General features: G+C 41.9%; 1 protein-coding gene across 1 annotated transcript in view; it reads left to right on the top strand.

Annotated features, from left to right (window-relative positions):
- The window catches only part of LOC126249758 (galanin receptor 2a-like), a 188,401-nt gene that overhangs the window by 23,302 nt on the left and 144,122 nt on the right, over positions 1-20,977 (top strand). Inside the window, exon 2 of the mRNA XM_049951446.1 lies at positions 6,693-7,097. Coding sequence (XP_049807403.1) covers positions 6,718-7,097 — 380 coding nt within the window. The 5' untranslated portion in view covers positions 6,693-6,717. The remainder of the gene's footprint in view (positions 1-6,692; positions 7,098-20,977) is intronic.

Raw genomic sequence — 20,977 nt, 5'->3', positions numbered from 1 at the left:
GCGTTCACCGCGATATCTCCAAATACGGATGCGACCATCATGATGCTGTAAACAGAACCTGGATTCATCCGAAAAAATTACGTTTTGCCGTTCGTGCACCCAGGTTCGTCGTTGAGTATACCATCGCAAGTGCTCCTGTCTGTGATACAGCGTCAAGGGTAACCGCAGCCACGGTCTCCGAGCTGATAGTCCACGCTGCTGCAAACGTCGTCGAACTGCTCGTGCATATGGTTGTTGTCTTGCAAACGTTCCCATCTGTTCACTCAGGCATCGAGACGTAGCTGCACGATCCGTTACAGCCATGCGGATAAGATGCCTGTCATCTCGACTGCTAGTGATACGGGGCCGTTGGGATCCAGCACGCCGTTCCGTATTACCCTCCTGTACCCACCGATTCCATATTCTGCTAACAGTTATTGGATCTCGATCAACGCGAGCAGCAATGTCGCGATACGGTAAACCGCAATCGCGATAGGCTACAATCCGACCTTTATCAAAGTCGGAATCGTGCTGGTACGCATTTCTCCTCCTTACACGAGGCATCACAACAACGTTTCACCAGGCAACGCCGGTCAACTGCTGTTTGTGTATGAGAAATCGGTTGGAAACTTTCCTCATGCCAGCACGTTGTAGGTGTCGCCACCGGCGCCAACCTTGTGTGAATTCTCTGAAAAGCTAATCATTTCCATATCACAGCATCTTCTTCCTGTCGATTAAATTTCGCGTCTGTAGCACGTCATCTTCGTAGTGTAGCAATTTTAATGGTCATTAGTGTAATATCTGAGGTCATCAGTCCCCTAGAACTTAGAACTACTTAAATCTAACTAACCTAAGGACATCAGAAACATCCATGCCCCAATCAGAATTCGAACCTGCGACCGTAGCGGTCACGCGGTTCCAGACTGAAGCGCCTAGAACAAGATTCCAGGGGGTGTTTTGCAACAGGATAACTGTTGTCCACATACCGCTGTTTTAATCCAACATGCTCTACAGAGTGTCGAAATTAGAGTTCTGCATTATCTCCGATTTTTACTGACGAGTCCCGCTCGCCCCTCTGGCTCTCTGGAGTATGCGGCCGAACGTCCTCTTCCGCCGGCTGTGGGCAGCGCTCGACCGAGTGCGCCAAACGCTCGGCCGGTCGCCAGTAACCGGTGGAATCAGTGCCAGCGAGCGGCGCTTCGTCACACTCCTTGAGATCAGAGGCCACCGCATCACACTAACCACTCACTTATTTCTTTTACAAATGTCTTTCGTTGTTTACTAACAGTTCTATGACCTAAATAATACACTTGTATGTGTTACATTTGATGTTTGTTAATATGTTGCAGACTACTGGAGTTTCGCCTTTGAGGTTATCGTGTATTCCAGTAATTGTAACGTTAAAAACTGTAATGTCTGTATTCAGTATTTCGTTCCGTTCGGTAGACAAACAGGAACACAGTAGTCTAATCATGGACTATGTGTAGCCTATCTCCAAACTCAGCCACGTATACGTTGTACTAATATTGAATGCAGGATCGGGAAGGAATGACGGAGTTAAAAGTAATACTCACGAAATTTTGTTGCACAAACGTTAATTTCTGAACAAATTATGACCTTTAAATAACTTTACAAGTGAATCATGACTATACAATTCGTTTTTCGTCATTGGTGCTCCCTGATACACAGGCGTCATTCGTGTTCCTGGAGCTATTACTACAGCTGGCGGTTTGAACTTCTTCCTGTGAAGTCAATGAAAGTGGAATCACACATTTATAGAGTTGAGGAATGTTTCCTTCCTTGTGATTACGTGGTATGTTGTGAATACTTACGTAATTGTGATGCATCAATAAGATATCATCCACCTTGTCTTATTCCAGGAAATATCTTTTGCTGGACAGCAGGTGATCGGCCTGGCTAAAATTTCTCTCGCTGGCGGCACTAGTGGCAGGAATACAGAGAATTCTTCTGGCTACTCCCGACAGCCTTGGAAATAACCCCGCGTGCGTTTTCCACCACTGCAAAATTTGTCCTTCGGCACAGCTACAGTCGAATTTGGAGAGCGAAAGGTACCTGTCGAGTTCATTGGTAGTAACTGTGTGTCCATCTTCGTCGTCCTCATCCGAACTCCAGTCCATCCTGGACCTTTTCATGGGAAGAGCTTGGTCACTGTTTGCTTGAATGGACTCTAAACATGAATGAAAATATCCGTAAGATATTCCTGTCACCTTCAAATATGTATACACCGAAGTTATAATTACTGGTTACTAAACGACTATATATACGGTGACATTTTATATATATCGCACAAATTACATCAAAACGCATTGTGGAATGTTTAAGCTGCGAAACCTTTCCCAAATATCACTTTGTAGACGTAATAAATGTCGATCTAACGAAAGATGGCAGATTAGACAAACAAACATTCGTTTACTAATTGGTTTCAGTGAATGAACCTTACCATTTACGGGCAGTGCCGAGTACAATCGTCGAACTTCAGCATACGCGGCTTGCTTTTCGTCTGCTGTGAGTTGCTTCAAATGACGCCGTGATGGCCATAGAACCGTGGCAACGTAGTGGATAGCCTCAATTTTGCACTTCTCTGTGATGAAGTATGCTGCTCTCCTTTTTATTTTCGCCATGAGCTGAAAAGGAAACCCAACAAACACCCAACATACACTCTGATAATTCAACAGTTGTATAAAGGATCGTAACCTATAGAAAGTGTTCTTACCTCGTTGTCACTGTCTATTGGTTCACAATGATGTAACAGACTCTTGTACCACGGCAGCACACGTTCCAGCGTTGTTATCTTTGCAGTTTCCAAATCCAAACTCGCTTCTTTAAAGGGGGCTATAAAAGCGACAACGTCTAGTAAGCACCCTTCTTGGAAGGTTTCTAAGAGTGTCGATTGCCCCCGGAATTCTAGTAGATCTCGAATATCGTCGATTTGACTTATGACGGAATTGAGCATTAACAGTACACTGTTCCACCGAGTTACAGATTCTTGCTTCACAGAGTGCCGCAGCCGCCCCGAGTGACCCGATCTCTTCAAATAGCCTACTATAATTCTTGCTGATAGTAGACACGACAGGATTTCAGAGGCCTCGTCTTCTAAAAACGTCTCTTGAAATGTATGACGAATCGCAGTCATCAAGCAGTGATCAAAGCAAGGCAAACGGTCGTATGATTCAAGTGCCTTCTTCATATTAGCTCCTTGGTCGGTGCCAAAGTGACATTTCGTAAGATCATTCTTGTTAATTCCTAACTCAAGCATCCGCTCTTCGATTTCGTGCCGTATGTTCTCTCCTGTCTTAGGTACGTCCGGAAACTCGGATGTTATCAAAACAAGCGTTTCTAGCCGCCACTCATCATTCACATAATGCGACGTCACAGTCAAAAAATTTCTCTTTTTGTAGTTATCAGACCACAGATCAGCGTCTAAAGCGCGCATTTTGTTATTTAAGGCACATATTAGCTTGGGCACCATTGTCACCGGTATTTTGTCTGCCTTTTCTTTAATATGCCGCGATACAGTGGTAGGGTGCGGAAGAACATCTTCTATACTGATTTTGCCGTAAGTGGCGCCAACATTGATGAGCTCCTGCGAATAATTCTTGAAGCCAATCTTACGACAAGTACAGGGTTATTACAAATGATTGAAGCGATTTCACAACTCTACAATAACTTTATTATTTGAGATATTTTCACAATGCTTTGCACACACATAGAAAAACTCAAAAAGTTTTTTTAGGCATTCACAAGTGTTCGATATGTGCCCCTTTAGTGATTCCGCAGACATCAAGCCGATAATCAAGTTCCTCCCACACTCGGCGCAGCATGTCCCCATCAATGAGTTCGAAAGCATCGTTGATGCGAGCTCGCAGTTCTGGCACGTTTCTTGGTAGAGGAGGTTTAAACACTGAATCTTTCACATAACCCCACAGAAAGAAATCGCATGGGGTTAAGTCGGGAGAGCGTGGAGGCCATGACATGAATTGCTGATCATGATCTCCACAACGACCGATCCATCGGTTTTCCAATCTCCTGTTTAAGAAATGCCGAACATCATGATGGAAGTGCGGTGGAGCACCATCCTGTTGAAAGATGAAGTCGGCGCTGTCGGTCTCCAGTTGTGGCATGAGCCAATTTTCCAGCATGTCCAGATACACGTGGCCTGTAACGGTTTCTTCGCAGAAGAAAAAGGGGCCATAAACTTTAAACCGTGAGATTGCACAAAACACGTTAACTTTTGGTGAATTGCGAATCTGCTGCACGAATGCGTGAGGATTCTCTACCGCCCACATTCGCACATTGTGTCTGTTCACTTCACCATTAAGAAAAATGTTGCTTCATCACTGAAAACAAGTTTCGCACTGAACGCATCCTCTTCCATGAACTGTTGCAACCGCGCGGAAAATTCAAAGCGTTTGACTTTGTCATCGGGTGTCAGGGCTTGTAGCAATTGTAAACGGTAAGGCTTCTGCTTTAGCCTTTTCCGTAAGATTTTCCAAACCGTCGGCTGTGGTATGTTTAGCTCCCTGCTTGCTTTATTCGTCGACTTCCGCGGGCTACGCGTGAAACTTGCCCGCACGCGTTCAACCGTTTCTTCGCTCACTGCAGGTCGACCCGTTGATTTCCCCTTAAAGAGGCATCCAGAAGCTTTAAACTGCGCATACCATCGCCGAATGGAGTTAGCAGTTGGTGGATCTTTGTTGAACTTCGTCCTGAAGTGTCGTTGCACTGTTATGACTGACTGATGTGAGTGCATTTCAAGCACGACATACGCTTTCTCGGCTCCTGTCGCCATTTTGTCTCACTGCGCTCTCGAGCGCTCTGGCGGCAGAAACCTGAAGTGCGGCTTCGGCCGAACAAAACTTTATGAGTTTTTCTACGTATCTGTAGTGTGTCGTGACCATATGTCAATGAATGGAGCTACAGTGAATTTATGAAATCGCTTCAATCATTTGTAATAGCCCTGTATTTAACGGTAGCAAATCTATTCCACTCATATCGACCAACCTATCAACAACAACTTTCTTTATGTTACTTGGTGCTGCAAGTGGCCGGTGGACTTCTGCTCCGCATTTACTTTTGCAGTGCCGAAGCATACCTGTTGTGCTTGACTGGTACGAACATGTGGTACATTGCACGAAACCAGCAGAAGCCTGCGTGACAGGATCCACTACAAGTGCAAACGATTTCCAAGCTTCACTTTTCGCCTCCTCTTCCGGCATGTCTTTCTTCTTCAAATGGCTCTGAGCACTATGGGACTTAACTTCTGTGGTCATCAGTCCCCTAGAACTTAGAACTACTTAAACCTAACTAACCTAAGGACATCACAAACATCCATGCCCGAGGCAGGATTCGAACCTGCGACCGTAGCGGTCTTGCGGTTCCAGACTGCGGCGCCTTTAACCGCACGGCCACTTCGGCCGGCCTTTACGACCTATACTTGATTTATCCATAACACTGTCTGCGCTGCTCAAAGCCAGGTCGTCAACTGCGTTTACACACGGTTTCTAATGCGATTCGGGACTGTAGAGCGCGCGGCGGTTGTACTGTCACCGGCCGAGATTGTGAGTACGCTCGAGCGCCTGGCAGTGCTCGACAGTCCAACCGAAAACCGAGAGGTGGAGGACAACCGGCCACATGCTGCATTAGACGGCCACAGCCGTATCGCACCGTGGGCCTTTCCCAGCCGTCGAGCAGCGGCACGAAATGGGAAATGCTCGAGCGGTTGTTTTCATCGTAATGCAGAGCTCTAGTCGAAATGTTGCATTGGCCTGCTAGATCACGAGATCTGTCTCCAATCGAGCACATGTGAGACATCATCGGGCGCCAACTCCATTGTCATCCACAACCGCATTAACCGTCACTGTATTGACCGACAAAGTGCAACAGGCATGAAACTCCACCCCACAAACTGACATCCGGCACGTGTACAACAAAATGCATGCAAAATGCAAACAGAGCTTGTACGGAAAGATATAGATATTCGCTCTTTCCGCGCGCTATACGAGATTGGAATAATAGAGAATTGTGAAGGTGGTTCGATGAACCCTCTGCCAGGCACTTAAATGTGTGTTGCAGAGTATCCAACTAGATATAGATGTAGATTTAGGTTTGCATGCTTGCATTCAACATTCTGGCGATTACACCGATTATTAATGTACCAGCATTTCGCATTTGTAATAGCTTGTCTCGCACTTACATTAACCTGTGATGTTGCAATGTTAATCACTTAATTAATGTTACCTAGACAAATGCATTCCCGAAATTTCATTACTTTACTTTAAATATATATTGCTGTTGCAATTTTTTTCTGTCAGTGTATTTCTTTCCATACTACGAAATTATGGCCCGCATCTCGTGGTCGTGCGGTAGCGTTCTCGCTTCCCACGCCCGGGTTCCCGGGTTCGATTCCCGGCGGGGTCAGGGATTTTCTCTGTCTCGTGATGGCTGGGTGTTGTGTGCTGTCCTTAGGTTAGTTAGGTTTAAGTAGTTCTAAGTTCTAGGGGACTTATGACCACAGCAGTTGAGTCCCATAGTGCTCAGAGCCATTTGAACCATTTTTGAACGAAATTATGGAATACGAGGTATCGATACCGACACCACACGTATCGAAACTATAGTGACGATAGTCGGTCATACGAGTAACATTGGAAAGTCGCTAGATGTGAGTAATGTGGTGCGGGTGCGGATGTGTGCAGAGCGGCGCAGCCGTGAGCGGGGCAGATGGGCGCGTGGAACGCGTCCTGCCCCGGCAAGCCGGCGGCCACCGTGTGCATGGCGGACCCGGCCGAGATGCTCAAGCCGTGGAAGCTGAACTCGCTGTTCTTCCACATCGTGGGCTGGCACGCGGCGGCGCTGGTGTGCGGCGTGGCGGGCAACGCGCTCGTGCTGGCGGCGTCGCGGCGCAGCGCCACGTCGCTCTTCCTGGCGTCGCTGGCGGCGGCCGACCTGCTGCTGCTGCTGCTGCACGCGCCGCTCGACCTGCTGCAGTACTTCGTGGCCAGCTGGGACGCCGCGGGCGCCGTCTGCCGCGCCGCAGAGTACGCCGCCTCGCTGTCCGCCGCCGCCTCCGTGCTCAACCTCGCCGCCGTCACCATCGAAAGGCCAGTCCCCGCACCTCGCTCCGCACTATTTCTGTTCCACGCTGAAACGCCGTTGCCTGCCCGCTGCGCGAGAATAAAAATTACCTGGGGCGTCCAATAACTAAATTTCCCTGTTCTATTTATCTGCAAAATAAACTGTGCCCGTAACGTGTGAGGGTCGCCGAGTTCGACTGGTATCGGTCGACAACGCTCACATCGGCTTACAGTGCATACCGCAGTACGTTGCCAGTTAGCAAGGAGTTACAGTAGAGCAGGGCTTAACGCCTGGCCAGTTTTGAGCGCGAGTGCTCGCGAGCAGGTGCCAGGTCTCGGAGTTGGGGGGAGGGGAGTGAGGGGAAATGCGCGCGCACGTTTGAATGTGATCTCGCGTTCTTAGCAGATTTAACTAGCCATCTGAATGCTTTGAACATTTTACTACAAGGTAAAGATCTGCTAATTACTCATTTCATAGATCGAATACGAGCTTTTAAAAAGAAATTGACACTTTCGGTGAGTCAGCTGGAAACAGGAAACCTAGCTCATTTTCCTAAATTATCATCCATGCAAGATGTTCACAAAGACTGTGAACGTTATTCACATAGTTTAGTTGATCAGCGCTTTCAAGATCTGACAGCACTAGACAGTGATTTTGATCTGTTCTCTCCATATTCAGCGAATATTTAAGAGATTCGTCCTGGGCTGCAGCAGGAAATTATTGACCTGCAGTGTGACAGAGAATACATAGACAAATATCAGAACAAGAAAAACATTTTGGAATTCTACATACACTTCCCTCAGGACAGATTTCCTCGTTTGCACAAACTGGCGGCTACAATAATATCAATGTTCGGTTCCACGTATTTTTGTGAACAACTGTTCTCTGCAATGAAATGTAACAAGACGCGCTGAGAAACGCATTGTCTGATCGAAATTTAAACTGCACGCTGCGCCTAAAATGCACGAGAACAATTACTCCGAACATAGACGCAATTGTAAAGGGCAAAAAGTACAAGATAACCGAGAATCCCACACTTCAGTGACACCTTTTATTTTGTAACAGTTCACAAATTAATGCGAATGTAGAGGCATACACTAAGCTAATAAAATTATGTGGCATGTGTACATTCTCCTTTATTTGTTTCATTTGTCGCAGTAATAATTCGTGAGTGATATCCCTGCAGGTGGCCGCGGATTTACATTCACTGGCGGCAGCTGTTGTGTGCCCCACATGACTTTCCCCACTCTCCACTCTGGTCGGTAGTGGGGGTAGCGTGCTCGCGCTGCTCCGTGCTCGCACATTGCTGCTCACAGCTTGCTCCGCGAGCACGTATGTTGTGAAGCCCTGCAGTAGTCTCAGTAGTTCGACGTGAACGGGACCGGAACCACCTCGAACTATCGAAAACTCGGACTATCGAAAGTTAATTGGGAAAAAGAAATATTACGATATTATAAGTAATACAGGTCAAAATATGAACTTTATTAAAATAAAAGTATTTACACACGCATTTGCATTGGCAGAATAACAATAATTATTTATTTAGACAAGTAATAGTGAAGCGTCTTTTGTTTGGCGAAGCTGCAACGTTTCCTCGCGGCAGTGTCACGGCACCGTCTCAGGAGCAGTAGGTCAGTTGGTGTCGCCTCAGGCTGTTGTCCCACGTAGCATATGGCGGCCTCGACAGCAGCGTAGCCATCGGTGTGACTCATCATCGGTGCAGCCTCTGCCTCATCATCCTCGTCACTCTCACACTGCGATGGAACGTTAACCATGTCAATTATAGAAGAGTCTGTCACTTCAAACTGTTCGTGCGAATTTAACCACTCGCCTACTTCCACCTCTTCTGCCTCTTCACACTCTGGAAATCTTCTGATTAAATTACACTATGGTTGATCGTCCTCATCTGCTAAATCTTCAGTTTCTGTGTCTGGCATACTTTCCTGTAAATGGCTCTGAGCACTATGGGACTTAACATATGAGGTCATCAGTCCCCTACAACTTAGAACTACTTAAACCTAACTAGCCTAAGGACATCACACACATCCATGCCCGAGGCAGGATTCGAACCTGCGACCGTAGCAGTCTCGCGGTTGCGGACTGAAGCGCCTAGAACCGCACGGCCACCCCGGCCGGCATACTTTCCTGTAGAATTTTCCTCCATGACTTTGAAATTGTGTCTGACTTTATTTCCCTCCAAGATTCGCTAATCCAGTACACGATGTCCTTCAAAGTCACTTTCTTCAAAGCTCCTACAATGGTTTCGTTGTCTTCGGAATGCAGGATTGACTGTAGCAATCGCCGTCGATACTTTTTTTTTTTTAGACATTCCAGAACGTCCTGATCCATCGGCTGAATGAGACACGTAACGTTTGGTGGGAAAAACAAGGCGCGGATACCGTCGCACTGCAGTTCTCCTGCATTTGGATGTGAGGACGCATTATCCATGAGCAAAATTGCTTTGCATGGCAGTCCCCTTTCTTTTAAAAAATTCTTGCAGTCAGGTACAAATGAGTTAAAAAACCAGTTCTTGAAGATTTCCTGATTCATCCAGGCACTATTCTAATGTGTATAGACAACTGGAAGAGCTGAGATGGATACATTCTGGAATGCTCTTGGCTTGGCAGACATCCCAATCACAACTAGTTTTAGTTTGTGGTTTCCAGTTGCATTTGAAGCTGCCAGAACTGTGAGGCGCTCTTTGCTTTTTTTTTAATATATTTGTTCATTAGACAAATTTTCGTCAGTTCTGATTTTTTTAAACTCGACGATAAGTTTTGAAACGGCCTGAGCGTCACCAGAGAGTTTTTCTCCACATACGTCTAGTTGACGCACTCCGTACCTCTTCTTCCACTTGTCGAGCCAGCCCACACTAGCGGCGAAATTGTCATCTCCTTCCTGCAGCTGGTTTCTGAAAAACAGCTTTTTCTTGCAAGATTGGGCCAGAAATCGGAGCAACCATCTGTCTCTGTTGGGTAAACCACATGAACAATGCCTCACTTGTTTTTTTCGAAGTCTGACTTCTTTATACTTCTTCGACTAAGAGATTCGTGTGAGCATTTCTGTGAAGAAAACTGTTCCAATTTAAATCGGTTTCTTCGCCAGTCACCAACAGTAACTTCAGCGACACCATATTCGAGAGCAAGTTTTTTATTCTTTCTCCTTTGCCAATTCGTCTTAGTACGTCTAATTTTAGATGCAAAGGCACAAATTGTCTCTTTTTTGTTACAGCACTCACCTTTGTAATGTGTACAACGGAACACACAGTCAACAAACAAAACGACACACAACACTGTACAGTACAGGTACTGGGAACTACAGCAGCGTATGAATTCCCCAGTTTTGATCGGTAGCAGCCGGCAGCAGTCGGGGTATTTCGTGCCATAACTGACAACAGATGTTCGTGCAACAAGGCAGCGAGCTAATCGTCGGTGTTGAATGCATTGTTGTCCGCTTTGTCACTGAGCTGTACTCTCCCTATCTATCTTCTGCAATGATGTTTTCATTATTTATCATGTCAGTAAAAAAAAAGAAAGTAGATGGTTGCAATTTTTTTAAAGAGGCTCGGACTATTGGAAACTCGAACTATCGAGACTCTACTGTACCACTGAAAAGTGTGTCCGCTTGTGCGCAGCGATACAACAACTCGCTGTCGATATCCACCGGGAGCTAACCTCTGTCCGTGAGAAAGGCTGTATGAGCATTCAGATGGAGATGGTTCGACGTTGGTTCGAAAGATTCTCCTGGGTAGTGTTCCCGCATCCTCCATATTCACTTGAGCTTGTCCCAAGAGATTTTCACGTTTCCCCAATCCAGAGGTGATCTTGGAGACAAGGATTTTAACACTGATGATAAAATCACGTCGACAGTGAACAGATAGTTACGAAAGTAGAATTCGATCTGTTACAACAATATTTTGGAAAAACATGTGTCACATTACCAAAAATGCTTAGAAACACAGGGTGACACTGTAGAAAACTAACAGAAGCATTATACATTGTCAATAAAACTATTGCGACAGGGTAAATTATGGATAACGCTTTTTGTATGAAATATGGAAACTTAGTTATTGGATGCCCCTCCTATTAACGCACTAGGCACACTGCATTAGGAAAACACAGTGAGCGCCTTATTGTTATTATTTTATAATTTCGAACAACCCTTTGGAAGGTACGACAAGTCAGCATTGTTTCTGCTTCTTTATTTTCAACTGCCGTCTTTTTACACCACACTTCTTTCATTCTTCCATAATGTTTCTCGTTCTCTTCTTGTGTCCACTTTCTTCCAGTTCTTGATTTTATTTCTGTCTCGAAAGTCTACCTTTTTTACTGCTTCTTTACAGTGTTCTGTTTTTTATTGCAATCCTTGTCGACTCCCACATTTTCGGTACCTCTACCTCAGCCACATGGTTTTGGATTTGTAATTATTTAGTAAGTCAAAGATTTGTTTACTTATTCCGTTATTATTCATCCCGCATATTCTCTTAGTATTTATGGCCTTCCTCTATTTTCTAATCACTTTTTCTAATGCACACTTAAAAAACAGGGGTGACAAGCCGTCTCCTTAGCTCTCTCCCACTTTTATTTCAAAATTTGTAACAGTTCTCTCTTAACTTTTGCTTTTGATACTTTTTCGTTAAAGTTGCTTTAATTATTACTATTGTTTGTCGTGTAGTCCCAACTCTTTTAATAAGCTGAGTAACATATTTCTATCAAGAGAACCGAAAAACTGTTTTAACATCGTGTTAACCGATTTTTCTGTCCCTTCTTTCCAGAACAACCTCGTAATTAGAAATTAAAAGCACAAAATTGTGAATTTTCTGCAGTATGCCTGTCCCTTAAATTTCACTTAAGCCTCACATTTCTCCAGTTCTTCCCACGCTATCTGTTCCATTCTATGCCTCAATTATTCCGTGAGTATATTTATTTTATTGTGATTATCCGTGCACCCCGCATATTCCGTTGTTTAATTGTACGTTTGTCTTCCTTTCAGCAAGACAAAATATCTATACCATTGCAATATAATTTAGTTTATGTTGTATGTTTGTCAGAATGGTCTGTTTTCCTTAACCAATGCCATAGTTGGCAGAGGAGCCTCGGAACTTTAATTTCGAGCCTCGCCTACCCTTATAGCGCATTCTTTATATGCAATGATTGCCTCATTGTTTACGTTAGTCATTACTCTTTACACTGTTTAGGTATCATGTTTAAAGTGCAGTTTAGGAACTTAACATATTACATGCTATGTCTGGAGTTCTTACAAACACCATGTTTATGTATTTTAGACGCTACGCTACATACGTTATGAGTCTATCTGTGTCTGATGTTATTATTGTGTTTTTTGTCATTTTCTGTGCCTTCTTCTATATTAATGTCTGTGTCTGCGTCTGAATTTGTGTCCTCCCAAGGATTCTGTTCTCGCGTGCCGGTTCCAGATCGGCAATATGGATATTCTTGTCTATACGCGTCATGCAGTGTTCTTGAAACGTTATCAGCGATGTTGCCTTAAGCACACCAGTTGTCTGGGTCGCGTAACATTTAAGTCATCGTATTCTATTACAGGTCTTACGTGTGTCAGGGTGTTGCAAAGTAATGTCACGTGTTCAGGTGACCTATAGGCCGCAAGCGCAGGTAGCGCTCTGGCTGAGACCCATACGGTTCAGATGTGCTGGGTACGGGCCGTGGCCTGTCAAAACTTAAACCATGCCATGGCTTGGATCCACATGCTTCAACTTCAGTCGTTCCCGTGAATTGGGGAAAAAGGAGAAAACACGACAGTCTTTGTCGGTCGTCTTCCACTCCCATTTCTAAATGTCAAGGCGCCAGCTGTTTAGTTGACGCATGTCCAAAATTTTTACCCCTGTTATCTCACGCAACTTGTCGTTGTCTGCCCGTTTTAACCCAGTATGCGCTGCTCTCTGGCTGATAGTGATGTCATTGTGTGGGGCGGCAGTGGAATAATAGAATAAATGTTTTGTATTTATGCTGTTTGCCGTTCTCAACACTGGCTCTCTAACTACAATATTGACAACCAGAAAGTGATTAGCAAAACGTGAAGCCTGTAATTAGAATTCCTAGGGCCCACTTCATCTGAGAAATACTTTTATAGCTACAGCTTATAGCTCTGAGGAATTAGGAGATTTTCTGGGATTCATAACCAAAAACCATTCTCTCTAAAATGTTCACTATATTCTGAAAGTCACAGACCAAAAAGAATCCACACAATCCAACTACCAGAGCAGTTCAGAGTCTAATGCGCTGATGCCACTATAACTGTTCAAATTAAAAGTTTAAGTGAATGCTTGCCATAATCTGATGATAATGTTCATCAAACGCCACGCTAAATAATGGTAGAAGTTCTGTCCTGCGGCGGCATGTGAAAGTACGACATACGCAAACTAAAGATAGATCATTAACGTCATCCCAAAATTAACACTTCACTCGATAACGATTTCATGGTTACGCATATCCCGAGTAACTTATTACTGCATCCGAGGCTGTTTATATCATCGATACCGACGCGATGCGACTCCCGGCACAGGTGGTGCGCTAACCAGCGTCTGGAAAGAAATTGGGCCTACCTTCCTCACGCAGCGTTCTTACATATAAAGCCGCGGTGCAGATGGCTAAGGGAACGCCTGATCAAATCTGCTCTCCCGACTAGCCGCTGGGCTAGTAATGCACCACTTTAAGTTATCGAATAAATCATTGCTTCCTTTGCTGATGACCGATGAAGCTTTCAATTTAATTGTGCAATCAGCACACAAGTAAGTAATCATAATAAAAGTCTGACGTGGCTAAGTCAAATATTTTGGGCGAGAGAATTAATTTAATTACACTACACGCAGTAGACGAGCTCTGAACTTGCTCTTTGGAGATACACTATAGCTATAGTTTTATAGTTATTCTGTTGAAACTTCTCACATTTTTATGATTATAGCGGATCTCCCTTCTACTCAAATTTAAACATCCTGGCTTTATTTATTCGCCTACTTAATCTATCTTGCTTCCTTAATTTCTAAGACAAAAACCAGAAAATCATGAATTTCAACTAAAATTTTAATTTGTGAGATCCAGAATACTATTTCTACTAAATTATTATGCAAAAGGAATCTAAATATAAATTTTTAAGTTTCTATCTCTTTTCTGTTGCGCCAATGATTTTTACAGAAAAACATCCAAATTTCGAAAATGGTTAAAGTTATTGAACTGATATCCAACACATATTGATTTTATATTACTCCTTACATGCTAGAAACGTTTCAGGTTATTTACTTCATTTTAAAGTATTGCGCAATATTTATGACGTCAGAGCTAGTTACAGCGGACTAGGCTGGCACACAATGGAAAGACTGATGTGAATTTTATAAGGCGTGAGTATGCTGCCTCCCTACATCACTCTCTACTTAATTTTTTTTAATGTAAATGAGAAAAAATTAATTACAAAAAGGGGAGCAAGAGTACAGCTTAACTCCCTATGAAAATTAAAATTGAAATGTAAACATATAGAAATATTAAAAGAAAACTTATTACCTACTTCAATTATTTAAATTTCTGGCATGTTCAGTGCCTCTTAAGCAACATTATCACTCAAATTTTAAGCAAAATCAATAAAATACTTTGGCACACATATTGCCTTAGACAGACAAACACATAAAAATATGTAAAATTATGAATATCTTAAATCCATTAAATTGTCTGTAAATATTTTTACATACACAAATTCAAAGAAAATAACACAGTTATTCATGATACATAAACAGATAATTATATCTTAGCAGTCTTTTCTAAACATGAAAGAAAATTTCACAAATCATGACAATTTCATTTTTACACACGTGGTTGTAGCCGCTTTGGCTGGCGTTCTACACTTCCATTCACAAGGGTAGAGGAGGGGAAGTTGCTATTGTGTGTGTCCTTCACGTTCACTCTAAATTACATGCGGAAAGGGGAGGGGTCACTGTGAGTTGTGTCCAAGTCACTCCACGCTTTCATGCAGCTACCAGGCTGCCATTATCTGGTTTGTCCTGTAGAACAAACAAAAAGAGTGCCTCAGACTCTGTTCACTTAATATCTAAGGGTGGGTCACAATGAAATGGGGATATATACATTTTATCTTTCAATATGTTACTGGAACAAAGTTAACAGAACTTTTTCAATTTTACTCTCGCGGTTACTTAACTGTCATAACATCGGTAAACAAATGGCTCAAAACGCCGTTAGTCACGTACTAGAGAAAATTTATGCTCAAGGCATACAATCATAAATCCTATTTAATCTCAATTTATTATTTCTTGGCCGGAGCACTGAACCAATGCTCGGTACATTCCTGACAAATCTGTATTTTATTTACTTAACTGACTCATCTTCGACTACCTTATTCTTAGAGATAGTATGAGTATATTTGATTAGCAGTTGTCTTCTCAGCCTCTTTGTACATGTGAGTAACTTGTGGTAATAGTACAGTTCAGAGTGTTCAAAACACACTACGTTTAGTTGACTACTAAATCCACTTATTGGTCCTCTGCTGCTGTGTCAGTTCCACATCTGCAATTATGTACTTACTCCATCGAAGTGTATTTATGCTGAGCTATAAATAATGTTTCACGTCTGCCACTATGTTACTCAATTATGTTGCTAGTGTATGTACTTATTTAACACTCACTCTATTAACATTTAACGCATAGGATAGCACATTTATTTCATATCTATAGTGTATTGCAGCTGATCAGTTTGCTCACGTTGCAATCCATTTCCACTTGATTGGATGCTGAAACCACAGGTAGTCTTTCTCGACCTACCACTAAAGTGCATTAAGTAATTATGGCCGAACGTAATGCTAAATTCCTTAAACCTATAGGACACCATGAGCTGCTCTGTCTCATCTAACATTAGGGTACCTCTGGTCGCATTCACGCCTCCGACTCATAACCTCAATACGTGTAGGTGTGTCCTGTCACACTGCATGGGGGCTTAATTATTATGAAATGCAAATAATTTTAATTTCTTGCTTTAGTAGCTGTCTGTCCGATTACGAAGTCTCGTAAACGGTTGGCCCTGACTAGTATTATTACGCTATCTGACTGCATAGAACAACAACAAAGAATTCAATGGAAATTTTCATTAACACAATTAATTAATTAAGTCCCCAGCAACTATAAAACCTACGAAACCAAAGCACAAGTGTAACTGTTCTGTGTGTGGGAGTATGACTCAACGTACGCATCTGGCACGGTTCTTCTTCAACAACACAAGAAATTTTAAATATCATTTATACTGAATTAATTAAAGGAAATAGAAATACCATAATTACTCAAGAAAACCAGAATTACACTCTAATCCCAGAACACAAGCCAGATGCTTTGTTGACTGAACCTGTAATGAAGCATTATTTACGACATTAAATAATGAAAAATAAATCAAGTTTCGTTACCTTCATATATTGACCAAAATCACTCTAATCATTACAATATATCTCCACACCGACTCGCTATTACCACATCTCAACAAGAACTTTTCAGTATCACATCTCAGCAAGCACTCCCTACTAGCACATCTCAACAAACACTCTCTGCCACGAGCTCTCCCCAAGCACTGACTACCACGAGCTCTCAACCACTGCCCACTATGACATCTCAATAATCACTGCCAGTGGAGGCGGCGGAACAATACTCTCTAGCGCGATCTCTGGCGCTGTGGCTCAGTGTAGCCACCTTTCATATGCCCTTCCTCCACGGGCTAGAATTTGATGGTATTTTTGCCAGCATTGGTGGTGAAAATACCACCAAATTCGTCAAAAAAATACAGTCAAAAATAAAAGATAATATTAATGCGTAAATATCATATAACTAGATAAAATTTTGGCTTTGCACTGACCTTTCAAAAACCTAATATATAAAATACAGTAAGCAATACAAATTCTTTCATACATGTGACTTTACATAACAGTTTACACAAGTATTATGTGGTTAAACAGTTCAATCAATAGCGTCAGCAATGAGGAATATGTGCAGGTAAGAGTCTCATAACTTTTCACAAACAGTAATACACAAAAAATCAGTTTATACAAATATTCACATAAACGCTTTCCATAGCTCAAGAATAAGCAGTTGACAGTTCCAGCAGTAGCACCCAGCAATGGTCAATAGGTGCAAATACCAACAAGTAACATTATTTCAATAGAAGCAGTCCATCAGTGGCACCCAGCAATGTTGAATAGGTGCAGACACCAACAAGTAACACCATTTCAGTATAAGCAGTTCCATTAGTGGCACCAGCAATGTTGAGCAGGTGCACACAGCAACAGGTGACATCTTTTCAGTAGAAGCAGTCCATCAGTGCCACCCAGTAATGTTGAATAGGTGCAGACACCAACAAGTAACACCATTTCAGTATAAGCAGTTCCATTAGTGCCACCAGTAATGTTGAGCAGGTGCAGACACCAACAAGTGACATCATTTCAGTAGAAGCAGTCCATCAGTGGCACCCAGCAATGTTGAGCAGGTGCAGACAGCAACAGGTGACATCTTTTCAGTAGAAACAGTCCATCAGTGGCACCCAGCAATGTTGAACAGGTGCTGACCGCAGTCCATAATATTCACTTTCACTAATCACACTGTTCATCAGCAGAAATTAAACATGACTAAATGTCACACATCATGTTGAAAAGTGCAGCACCATCACTAATCAGACAGTTCAGGCATGAACAATAGTTTGAATACACATACAATGCTTTTACACTAAACATACAAATCATAATAAACACACAAATGATATCAGATAATTGTTATATTAAATATTACAAATACACAAATATCAGTAAACCTATAATTTTTATGGGTGTCAGTGCAAGCCACAACAACAAGTAAAATAATATTTAGGAGATAGGTTGGTACCAATTTGGGATATGGAAAGGAAAACACACAAAAAACACTCACTCATCTTTCATCCACATTAGTGCTACTGTGTAATTGAATAGTGTTAACTGTGTAAATGCAATTCTGTCAAAATTTTATGTTCATCATGTGTATCAAGTAGTAGTGGCAGCAATGTATAACAGTCAATAATAGTTAGTCAACGTCATAGTCATCATGTCAAGACCAATGTTTGCCAAGCCAGATCAAAATGTACGGTTGCTGAACAATTGTCAGTGAGCCAAGATATGCAATAACTTCCTCTCTCCAAAAAAAGTATATACTGCTTAGTGATTTAACAAAGTGTGTGTGTAGACAATCCTCTTTCTACTTGAGTGTTCTAGTCTGCCATCTTCATCCTCCTTGTTCCATATAGACCAACAAAAAAATATGCTCCTCACTTACTTCACCTCTTATCCACCAAAACTCCAATAATCATCAGCATCACATAATCTCAATACTTCAATAATACCTCTTCAATACGTCGATCATCAATATCATTTACCTTACCTCTTGTCCACGAAAACTCCAATAATCATCAACTTCACATAATCTCAATACCTCAATCATACCTCTTCAATACGTCGATATATATAAACCTCAGCACCAATATCATTTCACTTCCATAACAACTCTTTCCTCTAGTCAGTCTCCTCGAACAAGTACAGACAAAATCCTAGTGCAAACTTCAATTCAGCATCCCATACAATCCGAAGACACAGTGTCCACACACAACCTCGGTGTAATCCATCTGACCCAAATTTTCTACTCATTATAAATCATAAGATACATTTTGGTTCCTTGTCCATCATTAAATAAAAGAAATGCATACATGACCTCTAACAGACTTAGTTCGAATAACTCTCAGTAATTAAGTACGACTACGAAGTGTTAATGATCGTGATATTTCAGTGTGTACACCACTTCAAAAATTATGGCAAACAGAAGCAAACATGTGGAGTATTTCTTGTGTCAAGTGTCACTTCCTATTTCAATTGCTCACGAAGAATGCAGTGTAATAACTGTCAATGGTCTAACCTAGTGTTGGTATGTCATGTCGTTAACTTCCTTCCTATTAGCATAAATTTATACAGCTTCCATAAAACCTCCAGCTCATGTGACTTCTATGAAGTTTCTCGTACTAATGTCGTTCGTCGAATTATAGCAGTTCATTTTCTTATCTTAAAAATATAAGGCACTGAGCGTAAGCAATACATGCAATATCGCGACAATATACCAGTAGCGAACAGAATGTCAGCAAGTGGATGCAGCACAATCCCTATAACGAGGCTCTGCCAAGCGAACAATCTACAATTAATACCATAGTGTAACCTAATCTCCATGTTTGTACACTGTACATCAGCATTGCTATATTCTAAATTGAAGAGTAGTTATGACAACAAAAGGAAATGTGTTAATATGCAATCCATACGCATAGCAGCAAACATATATCTTACGTAATAAACAGGTCATTAGCATCATATCAGCATAAGCAAATAAATGTTCATATGTCATCTTAATAAGTAAACATGAAGGCGCAAGCAGATAAATCACAAAGTATATCTTACATACATAACCACAGTCAGCACAATTAATCAGTTGTCAATTACAATTTAAATAAATAAGCACAGTAGGCACATAATTAAAAAATGTGACATCAGTGAAAAAGCATAGCAGCCAAGCGATGCATAATATACACAAATAACAAGCCTGTTCATTAATCAATAATTGTCAAAATCAGCAAATGTACACAAGCACGTCGCTTCACAAGTAAATTCATAGAACATGAAATTTAGCACAAAGTATGAATCATGTAATCGCAAGCAGCAAATTACGTCCTAAGTACGTACCTAAGTGGAAATATGTTACCTGAAAAATAAACTCAATTAATCATTACCTTTTTAGTTTATTAGTTTCATCTTCGAAATTATATTCTTCCTGAAATTTTCTCGATAGTAAGTCCTCTTAACGTCGGACACACACAGAATTTACCTGAAGGTCTTAAATATTTTACACAACCGTATCCTGAAAAATACTGAACGTTAATAACATAATTTATCAAGTCACTATAGCTTATACTGAATTTAATCGGAGAAATTAGACTGTGTATTTGTTTACGGCTGTCAGTGCATTCACACTGAGCGCTCGATCAGCTGTAGGCGCGTGACGTAGGAAGTAATTGTTTGCGGTCAACGACTGCCTTGTGCGGCGCGCAGACTGACTGTTGCTTTGAGTATGTGCCGCCGCCAAAACACAGCGTGGTATCCTTGTACTCTCCGTGTGTTTACGTAGCTGTTAGTTTCTCACAAGTATGTCATTCCACAAAAATTTTAACGTTCGATATATGATGTATTCCCTTAGAGCGTCGAGATTTAAGAGTTTCTACTTCAACAGTGTTATCATGGATAATTTTGCGAATTCTATATGGACCGTTATAAAGCAGAAAAAATTTGCGACATAAGCCTTTTCCTTTATGAGACAAACGATGAGACTTAATTAATACCTTTTGACCAACTAACAAGATTTTTAAACGACCAGGATGTTTAGCTGATTTTTCTCTTCTAGCAGCCGCAGATGCAATATTTTGCAGAGCCAGGTTGACAACTTCAGAATGCCGCAGTTTCCGTGAAGGCGGAAAAGGAATGATTTCAGAAATGCGATTTGTTGGTACTTTATTTTTTAATATCCGTATAGGCGGTAAAGAAGTTGAGTCATTAGGAAGTTCATTCAGAATGTTTTGAAAAATATTAAGATACTGATCCCAAGTTCTGTGATTCTGATGACAATAAAGACGGCACAATTTATTGATTTCCTTCATCCATCTCTCTGAAGCATTAGATTGAGGGTGAAAAAGTGAAATGAAAATTGGTTTAATCTTACGACGCCGTAGAGTACGAAGCCAAATTTTAGAGCGAAACTGTGATCCATTATCTGATATAACCTTATCAACATGACCAACTTCTTTAAGAAAATGTTTGATGAAAGCATTAGATA

This window comes from Schistocerca nitens, chromosome 3 (genome assembly GCF_023898315.1).
Source record: "Schistocerca nitens isolate TAMUIC-IGC-003100 chromosome 3, iqSchNite1.1, whole genome shotgun sequence".
In the NCBI taxonomy this organism is placed as follows: domain Eukaryota; kingdom Metazoa; phylum Arthropoda; class Insecta; order Orthoptera; family Acrididae; genus Schistocerca; species Schistocerca nitens.
Note: the sequence above shows the minus strand (reverse complement) of the source record. Positions and strands in the feature narration are given on the sequence as shown.